Genomic DNA, 15595 nt, shown 5'->3' on the forward strand with positions numbered 1-15595 from the left:
AACACTCACTATATAACATCTCATACAACTCCCCAACTGTGTTAGCTGAGTAAAAAGTATACACAATCATCTAAATAGGATTTATTGACATGCAAGAACATAACTTTTCTTCTCCTCTCACACTATCGAGATGTTCCCATTTATTTGCAAATTCTTTGTAATAGCAAAATCATCTTAATGAAACAAGGATGACAACATCCATAATAGCGAAGCTCTAGAATTAGAAGGAAGAACAAAGGAAAAATAACTCTTGTAGAATGTCAGAACTTAATAAGCAGAACATTTATTGTAAGTCTAAACAAAAATGTACATGTACAGGATACAGTAAAAGGACATACTTTCACTTTAAGGATTTGATTATAGAGATGTCTTGCTTATAAAATTGTTATTGCCATTGATCATTGTTAGCAAGACTTCTGTAATACATTCTAATGATATTATCATACAATAAGGCTAATTTTGGATGTATTTTTGGCTATTACTTTAAATATGATTATATGTTTAGTAAGGGTTCATGCATTTAGATAAGATAACATCAAGTTTTATTTTAACTGACAAATAGCACTAACTCTAAATTATATATGCTATAAAAAATCCATATTTTCCGTAGTTTTGTAAATGTACAGTTATGTTCTTTCTTTGTGTTTCTCCTCTCTCTCTCTCTGTGTTCAGTGTTCATATTAATAATATTACACTTTTTATTTACAATTTATTTTCTTACAATATTTACTTGTCCTATACATGAAAGTAGCTGGATGTGTAGCTGTCTGTCTGTACCGAAAACTCACTGGAACGTAATTTACTAATTTTTGGGAATGTACAACAGATCTTCCTTTTTCAAAGACCTCTTTCGTCTGCTTCTAAATTATTTTCTGCTGCTTGGCTGTGTTAATATAAGCGACACAATTGGTTGATTTTCAATGACCCAATAGAGAGGTTGCACAAGGTGGTTGCGATGGGGAGATACAGTTATTTAACTCTTTCTCCCTCTAGTGTTTTACTCCGATGAATGTACCATTAAAGTAAAGGAATAGAGGTAGTATGATCTATATGTACCTCTGCCCACAGGACGGGAACCCTGTCCTGATTTTGTATTCGGTTTTTAAAATCAGCTAATAGAGTTGGAAATATGAACAAAGTTGAGCATATGAAAAGAGTTTCTGCCATTTGTGGCTGGTATTTTTCTGTATTAGATATTAATACATTTATTAACGTACCTTCTGGGAAAACATTTTTTTTTTTAATAACTAAAATGATATAAATCTCCCATCCCCTTCATGAAAGTGAATCTAGCCTGTCTTTGATTTTTGAGCATTATCTGACCTGGCTTAAATAATAAATAAAAAATAAATATTCTAGCAAATTTTATACTTGGTAAAATCCTTCCTTTTCCTAAGTTTAATAAAGTCTTCTTTGACCGCATCCTATATTTCCTAGAGAAAATTTCAGCAGTTTTGGGACCATTTTAGAATTTCAAAAATTCTTTATTCCTTTGATAAAATTTAAACAAATCGTAGTGTCCTTGAAAGATGAACTTAAGGGTATTAAGGGATAAGACAATAATCCTTTTTGTAGATGAAAAAAAGTTTAGACTCTGCCAGTTTATAACAACAAACAAAGATTTACAAAAGTCCTCAAAGTTTTCTAGATACAACGATTGAGAAATAACTTTCGGGTATAGTCCCTTTCGTGACATAGACTCTTAAGGGGCGTTTAGTCCTATTTTCACAGTAGCTTTTCTCCTATTTCTAGCCCCTGCGGGGCCAATTGCCTAACCTTGCCGGGCAATCACCTAACCTAACCTAAAATAACCTACTTTGAAAATACGACGAAGCGCCCCTTTAAGACTTAGGATACAAGTATAATTATAGTCCACTATCCCCTCCCTTCCTCCCTGGTTAAACTAGACCTTGGTTATTTGAATTGCAACTTTCATTTATTCTTGTCAAAATTTTGAGGTTTTTGTACAAATTTATCATCTCGACAACAAGAATTCACTATTTATTAAAAATATTTCTTTGCATTTTATTTGAAAAATCTAAAATTAATCCTTAAGCAACTATTAAAATTTTGGATATAGTCCCTTTCGTTGCCAAAGGTTTGTGTTTGGGGGGGGGGGGGGATATGGTTTTTTTAAAAAGATTTTTTAAAATTCTAAAGGGGGTTTCAAAGTTTGAACATATTAGACACCCATTTACCCCCACCCCTGGACGTCTATGGGTGTGTTGCACCTCCATTCCGTACGCCTAGGTTGTGGACATGACCAATGGGTTTAGCTGAATTTGATTTGCCGATTGTGTACATAGTTTCCTCATCCAATCTCAATATTTACTACTTGCTAAAAAAGCTTCAAATTAAAAAAAATCAAAATTTGAAAAATTAAAATTTAGATTTTTTGTTGGAAGCTTGAAGCTTTCTTAGCTAGTAGTAAATATTGAGCTAGGATGAGGAAACTATGTACACAAAAGGCAACTCAAATTCAGTTGATCGTCCATTGTCCATATTCGTGCAAAAATGAGTGATTTGATTCAATTATGTGGAAAGGGTAAATCTAGTGGAAGCCAGGAGATTGCAATTTCACATTACTCAAACATAATAATTTACCTTAATTTACCAGATAGGGAGGTTGGGAGGTGATAATTGACTATAAATTATACAGGTATCCAAAATTTTATGAACAAATTCCCTCATTAGTTGATTTTATAAAACTTTGGGGACTTTTCTTTAGATTTTGGTTCTAACAAAGTACAATATTACAATAAACGAAGTATGTCCTTAAATGGTATCTTGTATTTAATCAGTTTTGCATCAAATTTACTTACAAGTTTATTTAGACTTGTACATTTATCTTCTGCTTGTTCAGTTATGACACGCAACAATTGCCATTATTTGTATGTCTTCCTGTTTCAGAGCTTTACTTTTACGGTTGCTGTCATTCTTGTTATTACTAAAATTGGCTCCAATGATCCAATTTAAAATCTTTATGAATCTGCCTGTGAAATTTTATATTAGATATTTAAACATAACAGCCAACAATATTCTCTTTAACTGACAAACTTAATCAAAACATCTTTAAGTAGCTCTACCAACGGACAAAGTGAGATAAAAAGGAAATGTGAGTAGGTATGAAAAAAGCTAGAGAGAAAAATAGAGAATATAATTTAGAGGGCTTGAGGGATGTGAATACTTATTCTTTATATTCATTCAATTAATTTATTGTTTAATAAATGTTTTTGCTACAGTGTGGGAGCACCAAATCTTCTCAAAGTCATTTTGTCTGATGCAGTTCAGTCAAGTGGTGTCCAATAAATTCAACAAAAAAACTGTTGTCACAATTCCAAAGCCATTAGCGATTTTTTTTCTTTAAGCCACATACACTTAGATATCATATTACTTTAATATTAGGATTAATACTATGGTGCGGTTTGCTAAAAAGGGTTATATACGGGTTTGTTTTTACACCACCTGGTTAAGAAGGCTTGTATAATGTGTAGCGTGCCAAATCCCGGTGATTCCTAAAATATTTATTACATGTGTGGTTTAGTTTTTGAGGAGGGGGGGGGGGGGGGGGGTGGCGGGGAGGGTTGTGACAGTCACTGAAATCCAATAAGAATAAAGATTTCAGATGTTTGTCATTATTGTGGAATGATAAGGACAACAATTATCATCTCTTAGCTTATCCCTTGAGATTCCTGGATAAAACTTATCAGCAAATAAATTGTCTTTTTTAAAAGCGAAGCTTTTCTATAATTAGGGTCGGTCCGTCCGTCCGTACGTCCGTCCGTCCGAGATAGATAGCTTTTATTCGTTAATTTAGGCATGTTAGAATTGCCCTATCGATTTCAAACTTTGCATGATGATTCCTGTAGTAGTTGGGTACGATTTAGAAAGCGTAGCAACTCTATAATCATTACCAGAATGTCCGTATGTCCATTTTAAACATGTTGATTTTTGGCGTTATCCTCTTAGAAATTTTTTTTTCAATTTTTTTCAATTTTGTACCCCCCCCCCCCCCCCCCCCCCCCGACTACCGACGAACAACTATTTTAGGTTAGGTTAGGTTTTAGGCTAAGGAGCCGAGCGCTGCGGCTAGGCAGGCAAGGGGGCCGAGCGCTGCGGCTAGGCAGGCAAGGGGGCCGAGCGCTGCGGCTAGGCAGGCTAGGGAGCCGAGCGCTGCGGCCAGAGTTCATAGTTCGCTGTCGGGGGGGGGGGGGGGGGGGTACACAAATTTTCAATATTGAAAAAAAAATTTCTAAGAGGATAATACCTGATTTTTCTATATTTTTAACAACAAATTTTCAAGTGTTCTAATTATCCGTTTGATCTGATTTTTGGTATATTGATTCCTGGGACAACAAAGAACAATATTATAAGCGAAGCAACTCTATAATCAAGTCCAAAAATGTAAGTATGTCCATAAACATTATCCTGCTGCAAGCAGTTTATCAACAAATTTACTTACAATTTTGCTTCGAATCTTATACTTTTATATTCTGATTATTCAGTTTAGACACTATACAAGTGTTAATGTCCGTTTGTACTACCGTTTCAGTGCTTCGCTTTTATGGATGTTGTCATCCTTGTTTTTGCAACGTTTTATTATTTCAGGTGTTTGTATTTCCAAATCCTTTATGGACTTGTAACTTCGCCATTAGCTTTTATGGGATTTATAATCTAAATAAAGTTTGAGGGGGCTAAAACATTCCCAAACATTAAACTTTGATGAAATTTATTCTAAAGCCAGGCTAAAAATCGACTTCTGTCCAAAAATTTAAAGGTTTTTGATAAAGTAACACTCAACAGACAATCAATCCTTATCAATATTTAATTTCTTAATTGATAGTAAATACAAAATGTCTAGTATAAATGTATTTCACAAGCGCATTATATTATACCAGTAGCTACGCCCCCTAGGAGCCTCTAGGGGCACGTAAGGTATTTATTAGGGTATAATTTTTGCGCATCTCTTTTCCAAAGAGATTTGAAGTTGTTATATCCTGGATTGTTAAATATCCAGGAAGGTAGAAAAATCCTTACTGCCATTTATTTAATGTTGAACACATATATCTCCTCCAAACTGTCCAGTATTCCAGTAATACCCTCAAAAAGGATTGCTATTTGGCAAAAAGTGGTCCAATGTGGAAAAAGTTAAAGCTAAAAAACGTTGACAGACAAATACAATTAGAGTTTAAAACACTGAGCAAGGAATTGAACTGTAATTTACAAGGATACCAAATGATTTATTAGCTTGATTTGGCTATACCACCCTTTGGTTTCCAAACTTTTCCTTAAATACTTTTTATCTACAGAAAGGTTATTTATGTTTATCATAATTGAAATACGTCCATTTATTTTAATTTTTTAATCTCTTAAGATTTTTCAGTGAAACTATTTTTGTCATTCTAAAAAAAACTCATTTTTAGCCCAAGGGGTTATACAGATTAAGGACGAGCAATCAGAAGCTTTTCTTACCCTTAATGTAAAATTTTTGGATAAAGCATGATTTTTAAATTTGCACGACATTTTAAGTGGGGTATTTTTTAAGGACGTGACCTTGATATGGGACTGTATTTATTATCTACTTTTACATATTATACAATGTTATTTCCTTCTACTTATAAAAGAAAACCATAGCCAAAGTCAAAAACTCGAAAATTTCTTAATTTTTGTATTGCTCATTTGTTGGAATTATTCTGTAATCAAATATAAAATTACTAATTTCTGGATAATTTAAAATTTATTCTTCTTACTATCTTTTGATTTTCGGTTCCAAAAGAAATACAACTCTTATTATTGTAGCATTATTTCAAGACATGATTGTTTGTGCCAAAGCTATTCTATAAAAAACTTTGTTTGTCCGTCAGTCAGTAATTTTGACAGTCTGTAATGCAATGGAGAAATGTAACTTTCTCAACTACTATTTCAGATAAACGGTTGGCGAAGAACTAGTATTACATAATGTGTTCCAATTTACTAGGAAATTGTATTTATATCTTAGCTTACAACAAGAGTATTTCACATTATTCTTATGTGTTACCATTCCTACTTTCAGCCTTTACTATAATGCACTACGGGGATAGGATAATGTAGGATATATTATTCTTATGTGTTACTATTCCCTACTTGTAGGCTTTACTATAATGTACTACAGAGATAGGATAATGTAGGATATATTATTCTTATGTGTTACTATTCTCTACTTGTAGCCTTTACTATAATGTACTACAGAGATAGGATAATGTAGGATATATTATTCTTATGTGTTTTACTATTCTCTACTTGTAGCCTTTACTATAATGTACTACAGAGATAGGATAATGTAGGATATATTATTCTTATGTGTTACTATTCCCTACTTGCAGCCTTTACTATAATGTACTACAGAGATAGGATAATGTAGGATATATTATTCTTATGTGTTACTATTCCCTACTTGTAGGCTTTACTATAATACACTACAGGGATAGAACAATGTAGGATATTTTATTCTTATGTGTTACTATTCCCTACTTGCAGCCTTTACTATGATGCATTACAGAGATAGGATTTGTAGGATATATTATTCTTATGTGTTACTATTCCCTACTTGCAGCCTTTACTACAATGTACTACAGAGATAGGATAATGTAGGATATATTATTCTTATGTGTTACTATTCCCTACTTGCAGCCTTTACTATAATGTACTACAGGGATAGGATAATGTAGGATATATTATTCTTATGTGTTACTATTCCCTACTTGCAGCCTTTACTATGATGCATTACAGAGATAGGATTTGTAGGATATATTATTCTTATGTGTTACTATTCCCTACTTGCAGCCTTTACTACAATGTACTACAGAGATAGGATAATGTAGGATATATTATTCTTATGTGTTACTATTCCCTACTTGCAGTCTTTACTATAATATACTACAGAGATAGAATAATGTAGGATATATTATTCTTATGTGTTACCATTCCCTACTTGCAGCCTTTACTATAATGCACTACAGAGATAGAATAATGTAGGATATATTATTCTTATGTGTTACTATTCCCTACTTGCAGCCTTTACTATAATGTACTACAGAGATAGGATAATGTAGGATATATTATTCTTATGTGTTACTATTCCCTACTTGCAGCCTTTACTATAATGTACTACAGAGATAGGATAATGTAGGATATATTATTCTTATGTGTTACCATTCCCTACTTGCAGCCTTTACTACAATGTACTACAGAGATAGGATAATGTAGGATATATTATTCTTATGTGTTACTATTCCCTACTTGCAGTCTTTACTATAATGCACTACAGGGATAGAACAATGTAGGATATATTATTCTTATGTGTTACTATTCCCTACTTGCAGCTTTTACTACAATGTACTACAGAGATAGGATAATGTAGGATATATTATTCTTATGTGTTACTATTCCCTACTTGCAGCCTTTACTATAATGTACTACAGGGATAGGATAATGTAGGATATATTATTCTTATGTGTTACTATTCCCTACTTGCAGCCTTTACTATAATGTACTACAGAGATAGGATAATGTAGGATATATTATTCTTATGTGTTACTATTCCCTACTTGCAGCCTTTACTATAATGTACTACAGAGATAGGATAATGTAGGATATATTATTCTTATGTGTTACTATTCCCTACTTGCAGCCTTTACTATAATGTACTACAGAGATAGGATAATGTAGGATATATTATTCTTATGTGTTACTATTCCCTACTTGCAGCCTTTACTATAATGTACTACAGAGATAGAATAATGTAGGATATATTATTCTTATGTGTTACTATTCCCTACTTGCAGCCTTTACTATAATATACTACAGAGATAGGATAATGTAGGATATATTATTCTTATGTGTTACTATTCCCTACTTGCAGCCTTTACTATAATGTACTACAGAGATAGAACAATGTAGGATATATTATACTTAGTGTTACTATTACCTACTTGCAGCCTTTACTATAATGTACTACAGAGATAGGATAATGTAGGATATATTATTCTTATGTGTTACTATTCCCTACTTGCAGCCATTACTATAATGCACTACAGAGATAGGATAATGTAGGATATATTATTCTTATGTGTTACTATTCCCTACTTGCAGCCTTTACTATAATGTACTACAGAGATAGGATAATGTAGGATATATTATTCTTATGTGTTACTATTCCCTACTTGCAGCCTTTACTATAATGTACTACAGAGATAGGATAATGTAGGATATATTATTCTTATGTGTTACTATTCCCTACTTGCAGCCTTTACTATAATGTACTACAGAGATAGGATATATTATTAAATTAAAGGTTTTGGCTTCTAACTTTTCACTGCAGCTTCTTAGCTGCTATTGTAAGTGATCCTTCTTGGGGATCTTAAGGGATAAGACAATGAACAATAAATTTGACTTCTTCCTTCGAGATGATCAACAAAATTACCAGTTTCAAACATCGATTGAAGTACCCAAAGTTTTTAGGCCAATGAATAAGAAAACATGGTTATACAACCTTGGGTACTAGTGCAATTTTAACATTAGAGTAAAACACTAAAGGGAGAAAGGGTTAAATAACTGTATCTCCCCATCGCAACCACCTTGTGAAACCTTTCTATTGGGTCATTGAAAATCAACTAATGGTGTCGCTTATATTAACACAGCCAAGTAGCAGAAAATAATTTAGAAGCAGACGAAGAAGGTCGTTGAAAAAGGAAGGGAGGTAGTTGTCTGTATATACATATATACTATAGATCTATTATTTACACTGCAATGTCCCATTTGATCTTTTTCATTTTCTAAAAAAAGCTTGATATAACTTTCCCTTTGTCCCTGAATTCGATATCTGCACGTACATTGTACAAATACTCTGCTATCAGGGATATAAGGATAGTGTTATGGGACAATTATCTCCAAAAGAAGCGGAGCCATAACAAAATTTTTTTTTTTTATATTTTAAGGATTGAATCACTTAATATAAAACTTTCTTAAGCAATAAATAAATTAAATCCTAAGAGAATCAAAGAAGATAAAGTTCTTATTTACGGTTGCAAGATAATGGGGATGGGTACATAAAATTCCAGAATGGTGGGGGGGGGGGGGGGTAAGGGGTGTTTATCTTCTTTGAAACCCCTCAAATTTTTAAAAATGCATTAGATTACCTCCCCCCCTTCTTATTCAACCAGCCATTTTACCCCCCACCCTATGAAATTAAGGGGTTTTACCAGAAAAATGTGTTTCTACCATGTACGTACAATACATATCTCTTTTTTCCTATCCATTTCTTACCCTATAAATGCATTGCAGGAGAGCCTTAACTCAAATACCTAATGTTTGACCAGATAATTCAGGAATATGGGGATAAGACAATTAAGTATTATAAATTAAAGATAGAAGGCGTAGGGTCGACCTTTCTTTTGGATTGTAGTTTTATTTTTTTCAAATATCTCAAAAATCGTTGATTTTTAAATAACTTAAGGTGGTTTTAATCTATTTTCATCATCAAAGTCGCATCCCCCCCCCCCCCTAAAGGCTATGGGTGAAATATAGTTAAATTATAAAGTAGTAGGATTTATATCTTTTTTTAGTATGTCTACAAAGATCTCGTAGACTGCTAGAATGTTTGTTCCACAAATTTTAGGGAAGTATATTGTTGGTCAGGGCCAGATTTTTATGATAGTTTACAGGAAAAACGCAATTTCACAGAAAAAGTCCTCCTAAAATATTTTTTTTGGAAAACAGAAAATCAAACAAAACTTCTATATTTGTTCATTTTAGAAAATAAGTAATAAAGAATGCATCGAAACGAGAAAATAAAATTGCTAGGCTGTTATATTATGAATTTTTATACTAGAAGCGCAAATATACTATTCTACAATTCGGAAAACAGTAAAAGTGTCGAACTATGACGTCAGAAAAAATTAACAATTAACCAATAAGAAGCCAGTATTCACTGTGGTAAAATATATAGCGGCCTCTCATTGGTTAATTGTTAATTTTTTCTGACGTCATAGTTCGACACTTTTACTGTTTTCACAATTGGGGAATGTCTGTATGTCCGTCCGTTACTCCGTCATAATAATTTATATATTGTAATTATTATGAGCATGTTAGTTTTATTTAAATTTTGACTATTATTATTTGTGTTACATAGTCGACATTTTATAAACATGTCATTACAAAACATGAAAAAATGATAAAAATTTCAGATAAAAAATGTGTGCATAAAATGGTCCAGAAGCTAGTTTTGGTATTGACTATCCTATCCTGCAGCTACCAGCTGGCCGCTAACAGGTAGGGCATCCATTATCTATCTTGATATTTCTATCTACGGTAGCAACTAGTTTTAGTATTGACTTTCCTATCCTGCAGCTACCAGCTGGACGCTAACAGGTAAGGCATTCATTATCTATCTTGATATTTCTATCTACGGTAGCAATTAGTTTTAGTATTGACTATCCTATCCTGCAGCTACTAGCTGGCCGCTAACAGGTAAGGCATTCATTGATATTTCTATTTATGGTAGCAACTAGTTTTGTTATTGACTATCCTATCCTGCAGCTACCAGCTGGCTGCTAACAGGTAGAGAAATACATTATCTATCTTGATGTTTCTATCTATCTATGGTAGCAACTAGTTTTGGTATTGACTATCCTGTCCTGCAGCTACCAGCTGGCCGATAACAGGTATGACATCCATTATCTATCTTGATATTTCTATCTATTGTAGCAATTAGTTTTGGTATTGACTATCCTATCCTGCAGCTAACAGGTAGGGCATCCATTGTCTATCTTGATATCCTTCTTATTGTTTACTACCCTACCATGATATAATGTACATTAGTGTGGCCCAAATGAAGGTCTAAATCGCTTTTCAATGTGCGGAATGTAAAAATAGGTTAAGTATTGATTTTAGATTTTAGCCCTATAAATGATTTTAAGAAAAAATCTATCGCTATCTCGTCAAATGCATATTTATTTTCACCGTTTCTTCCCCAAATTAAGATAGGCTTACACCAGATATAAAGCAAAACATCAAATTTTCTGTCTGTTTGTTTACAAACATTGAAATAAAATATTAAAATCACCAGGAATAAACATATGAAGAAAGAAAGTATAAAAATTTATTTATGTACAATTACAATAATTTGGGAAAGCTAATTCATACTGCAAAATCATTGAAGAAAAATAATTAAAGATAAGCCTTACTCTTTATTCCTGGTTTAATAAAAAACAATCAAATTATTTTTTGCAATATTAATTTTTTTATTAGCATGCTTTTTAAAAAAGTTGAATATGAGAATAAGTATATTACATATTTTTTTACCTTCATTTGATTTTTTATTTAAGTAAATTGTCTCTTTATTGGCGACAATGTCTGTTGAGCCATGAAATTTGTTAAAAACACTTTTTCCTATTTTATGTCTTTAAAATGTATATTTTTTAGAGTTTTTCAACATTTCTCTTCTCATAAGACTAATAGCTACTGTATAGTTCAATTTCTTACAAAAATTATCAATTTAAATAAAACAATGTTTTTAGACGTTTTTCGGAATTATTCGGCAGGAATGGCGGTTCTGCCTACTTTCTATAATTGCTTCATATTTGAACTCTTGTTACATTACTTTAGGTTGGCAGTTCTTTAATTATTTCTTGTTAAAATCATGAAAATATGAAGTTTTTGATAAAAAGCTTAAGATTGAAATTTCGAGATCAATTTTCATTGTAGAGAGGTCTAGTTTTCACTAAAAGGTCTACTTTTGAGCCGGTAACAACTTCAAGGTATCCGCAAATTGATATGGTAAAGATTTAAAAATTCATGTTTTTTTGGGCCAGTCTAATGTACATATATATATATAAATATCTACACTAAATTTAGTCTTCTGTTTATAAAACTGACCTGTTATGTGTTGTGAAAATAATTCTATTTGTGTAATTGAATATAATATTAATGTCACTTAGACATTAGCAAAGTGTTTAACACCACCAGGAACATTTAAGTCCATTATTTGGATCTACTGCAGTTCACGGTAAAATATTGCTGGTAACGAATATTGCTAAAAAATTATGAATTTTAAAGGCTGCTAGCTGCCAAACGGCTGAACGTACAGATCATGCCCGCACATAGTTTTAAGCAGCATAAAAAGGCCTACAAATAATCTGAAATAGCCATAAATCAATAATGCATATTTATCTTGCAGTGAAGAGAAAAGCGCGAAAAAGACCCATTTTACGCGGTTTTTCTTCAGTGTAGCTTTCCCTGTGCATCATTGGATCTTGGCTATTCCAGATTATTTGTATGCCTCCTTATGCCGCTTAAAATAGTGTGCGGGTATGATCTGTACGTTCAGCCGTTTGGCAGCTAGCAGCCTTTAAAATTCATAAATTTTTAGCAATATTCGTTACTAGCAATATTTTACCGTGAACTGCAGTAGATCCCATTATTTTTTTCAAAGAGGGGACATTGAACTGTATATTAAACAGTTACCTAAAGTTTTTCAACTTTGTTTTCTTATTCGTTGGCTCCCTCAAATAATTATAGTATTTTAATTGAATATTTATTGATTGGTTCCAATCAAGAAGTGTTTAAACTTTTCAACCATCAATGGGGTAATTTTGTGTATCATCATTTTGGACGTTATAAATTCATTGTTCGCTGTCTTATCTCTTGAGATTCCTTGTTATTCTATACTTATATACCTTTTACTACGTGAAAACTTATAATCATATTTCAAGTTTTTAAATAATTCAAAAATTTAAATATGAAAGAATTAGCATTTTTAGAATAAAGACACGACAATAATTTTAACAAAAGACTTACGTTGGCAAAAATTAAAATTGTAGAATTTTACGAGAAATTAAACTTTAATTAGAATTTTTACATTTTTTTCCAGCAATCTTATAGTGTAAAGGAGAAATAAAGGTTCATTATGGTCCTAGGACAAACGCAGGAGTCCCAAACGTCGGAGTGGATAAACATCGGAGTGGGCACTTAAACTAGCTAACCTAACCTATTTTAAACCATCTTTTAATTTTTTAAAATGCCTAACCCCTCATTTAAACCTAACCTAATCTGTATAGAAATACCTAATCAAATAAATATTTTAAGACTCCTGCGTTTGTCCACTCCAATGTTTGGGACTCCTGCGTTTGTCCACTCCAATGTTTGGGACTCCTGCGTTTGTCCACTCCAATGTTTGGGACTCCTGCGTTTGTCCACTCCAATGTTTGGGACTCCTGCGTTTGTCTTGGAACCTTTATTATTATTAGAATATTCCTTACTGCGTCACTATACCCAAATTGGTTAGATTAAACGAATGTATTTTATATTATTAATTTTGCTGCTTATTGTTATAATATTTTTTGAAGACGAGAAAAGTCCCTCAATGACGTCATAAAATTGAGGGATGAGGAGAGGAAGAGTGGGAAAGAAACCCCTTAAAAAAGAAATGGATAATCCCTCGTTATATGTTGATTTTTGAGGGACTTTCTTTGTCTTCTATTTTTTTTATAATTTTTTAAAAAACAACTTTAGTAATACTAATTAAGTATATTTGTAAAAAAAAGTTACAAAACTATGAAGGTCCAATGGGTATCGATTGTTCTCGTATTCATTAGAATCCTATTAATATCCTGTGGATAAGAACCGGTTCTCATCCATACGAAAAAACTATGTCCAGCATCGCATTATATCCAGTTTTCTACGAATATAAAATTGTACAATCATAAGATTAAAACCAGTTTTTTATCCAGTGGCTTTGGCATCTCGGGGCTAAAAAAAACTGGTTTTTATCTTATAATTGTACATTTTATATCCGCGGAAAGCTGTTTATAATACGATGCGAGAAATAACTATTGACGTATCTATCAATCTTTAAGAGAACATAACGTTTTACAATATAAATGAAATAAGCACTAAATTATGAAATTATAGACTACAATATAGACCCAGACAAAAAAGGTTGAAAACCAAGAAAGTAAAATAAAACAATAATGTAGTTCAAAGAATATTTACCAAAAGTTTGAAATATTAAAAAAAGTCAAATAAATGATATAAACCATTTCAAAAGGAGATTGTTAATTCCAAGGAGAGAGGGGCCAAAGTTTTATAAAGACATTATCTTATTCGTTTGCTCTACAATTTGGGGTTTGTTTTTATTTGATCGGTTGGTTCCAAACTAGAAGTGTAAAAATTTCTCAACCATTGATTTTAATTTAAAGTTGTAAATTTTCCAGTGTTTAGCTTAAAAACTTTGGGTCCTTTATTCAATTTTGATTGGTTGGTGCCAAAGCGCTTTAATCTAAAGAAGGAATAATTTGTTTATCATTATTGGAGATGTATATTAATTTATCTTCCACTAACGGCTACGCCCCTGTAGGCCTCTAGGGGCACTTAGGGAGGGGGAGTTAAATTCAATAACCCAGTTTTTCTAGGGGCGATTTTTCCTGACAAGGTGTTGGCACCCTCCCCCAAAATACTTATAAACCTTCCCGAGACCTATGAGAAGCTACCCTGTAAAGAGATCTAACAGACAAACCTCCCTTTAATTTATTATAAGGATTGTATTTCAGATTCCTGTGTTTTCTCAACTTTTGTGAATATTTTTTGTGATGTACTTGACGACATTTTATCATTTTGGCAGACAATAGTATAGATTTTATTTATAGGTAGATAGTGTAATAGATAGATAGATTAATAGGTAAATACAAAGCCGAGCATGATATTGCACAAATATATGGATAGACAGTTCGTTTAAAATCTCAATTAAACTCTAACTCTTTCCGCTTTGTTTCGTCCGAGGCACAGGCTGACTGTAGTTAAGGGGACAGAAAAATAGCCTAATACCGTCCAATGACTTTAATTTTTGAGTAAGTAGCTTTCCTATAATGGAGAACTCGATCAACAAACAAAAATAGTACTACTTTGATGGGATGACGTTGAATTTGACTTGCCCAAAAGTTTACGGCAAAATATTCTTTTTGTGCAGATATTCTATAAATAGGTGAAATTATTCTAGCTTAGAAGGTTTCATGATATTATCTAAACCTTTGAAAATTTTCTCAATTTGATTTAACACTTTACTGTTATTTTGCTAAGCTATTGTTAACATCCAAAGCAGTTCTACTAATTCTTATAATAAAGTAACAGGATGTGTGTTTGTCTGTCCTTACCGAAGGATCTCGCTAACCGCTGAACCGATCGGGTTTTTCTCAACAGGGTAGCTTCTCATAGGTCCCGGGAAGGTTATAACTATTTTGTGGTAGAGTACCACCACCCTCCCAAGAGAAATCACAAAAAATCGAATTTTTCAGAGACTTGAGCGCAAATTCAGGAGGTATCGTAGAGACTTGAAAAAAAAATTTAAAGTGCCACTAGAGGCCTCTAGGGGGGGGGGGGGTAGTCCTTGTTTCTGCCATGTCCTTGTCTTGGATATTCATTGATGTCAAAATGTGTCTAGTTTTCCACCAGTTATGTTTATCTAGCCAGAGGGTCAGGGTTAGGTTATGTAAAGATAAAATGAAAATTTTAATTTATAATACAAAGTAGAATGATGTCTGTCCGTCCGTCCGTCTGTCTGTCT

At 32.6% G+C, this 15595-nt stretch overlaps 1 protein-coding gene across 1 annotated transcript in view; it reads left to right on the forward strand.

Annotated features, from left to right (window-relative positions):
• LOC145328850 (glycine receptor subunit alpha-2-like) overlaps positions 1 to 15595 on the forward strand; it is a 316261-nt gene that overhangs the window by 168221 nt on the left and 132445 nt on the right. The window contains exon 2 of the mRNA XM_080172757.1: positions 10222 to 10308. Within this exon, the coding sequence (XP_080028883.1) occupies positions 10244 to 10308 (65 nt within the window). The 5' untranslated portion in view covers positions 10222 to 10243. The remainder of the gene's footprint in view (positions 1 to 10221; positions 10309 to 15595) is intronic.

Source organism: Acartia tonsa, chromosome 9, assembly GCF_053477335.1.
Source record: "Acartia tonsa isolate MP-2025a chromosome 9, ASM5347733v1, whole genome shotgun sequence".
Taxonomy (NCBI): Eukaryota; Metazoa; Arthropoda; class Copepoda; order Calanoida; family Acartiidae; genus Acartia; species Acartia tonsa.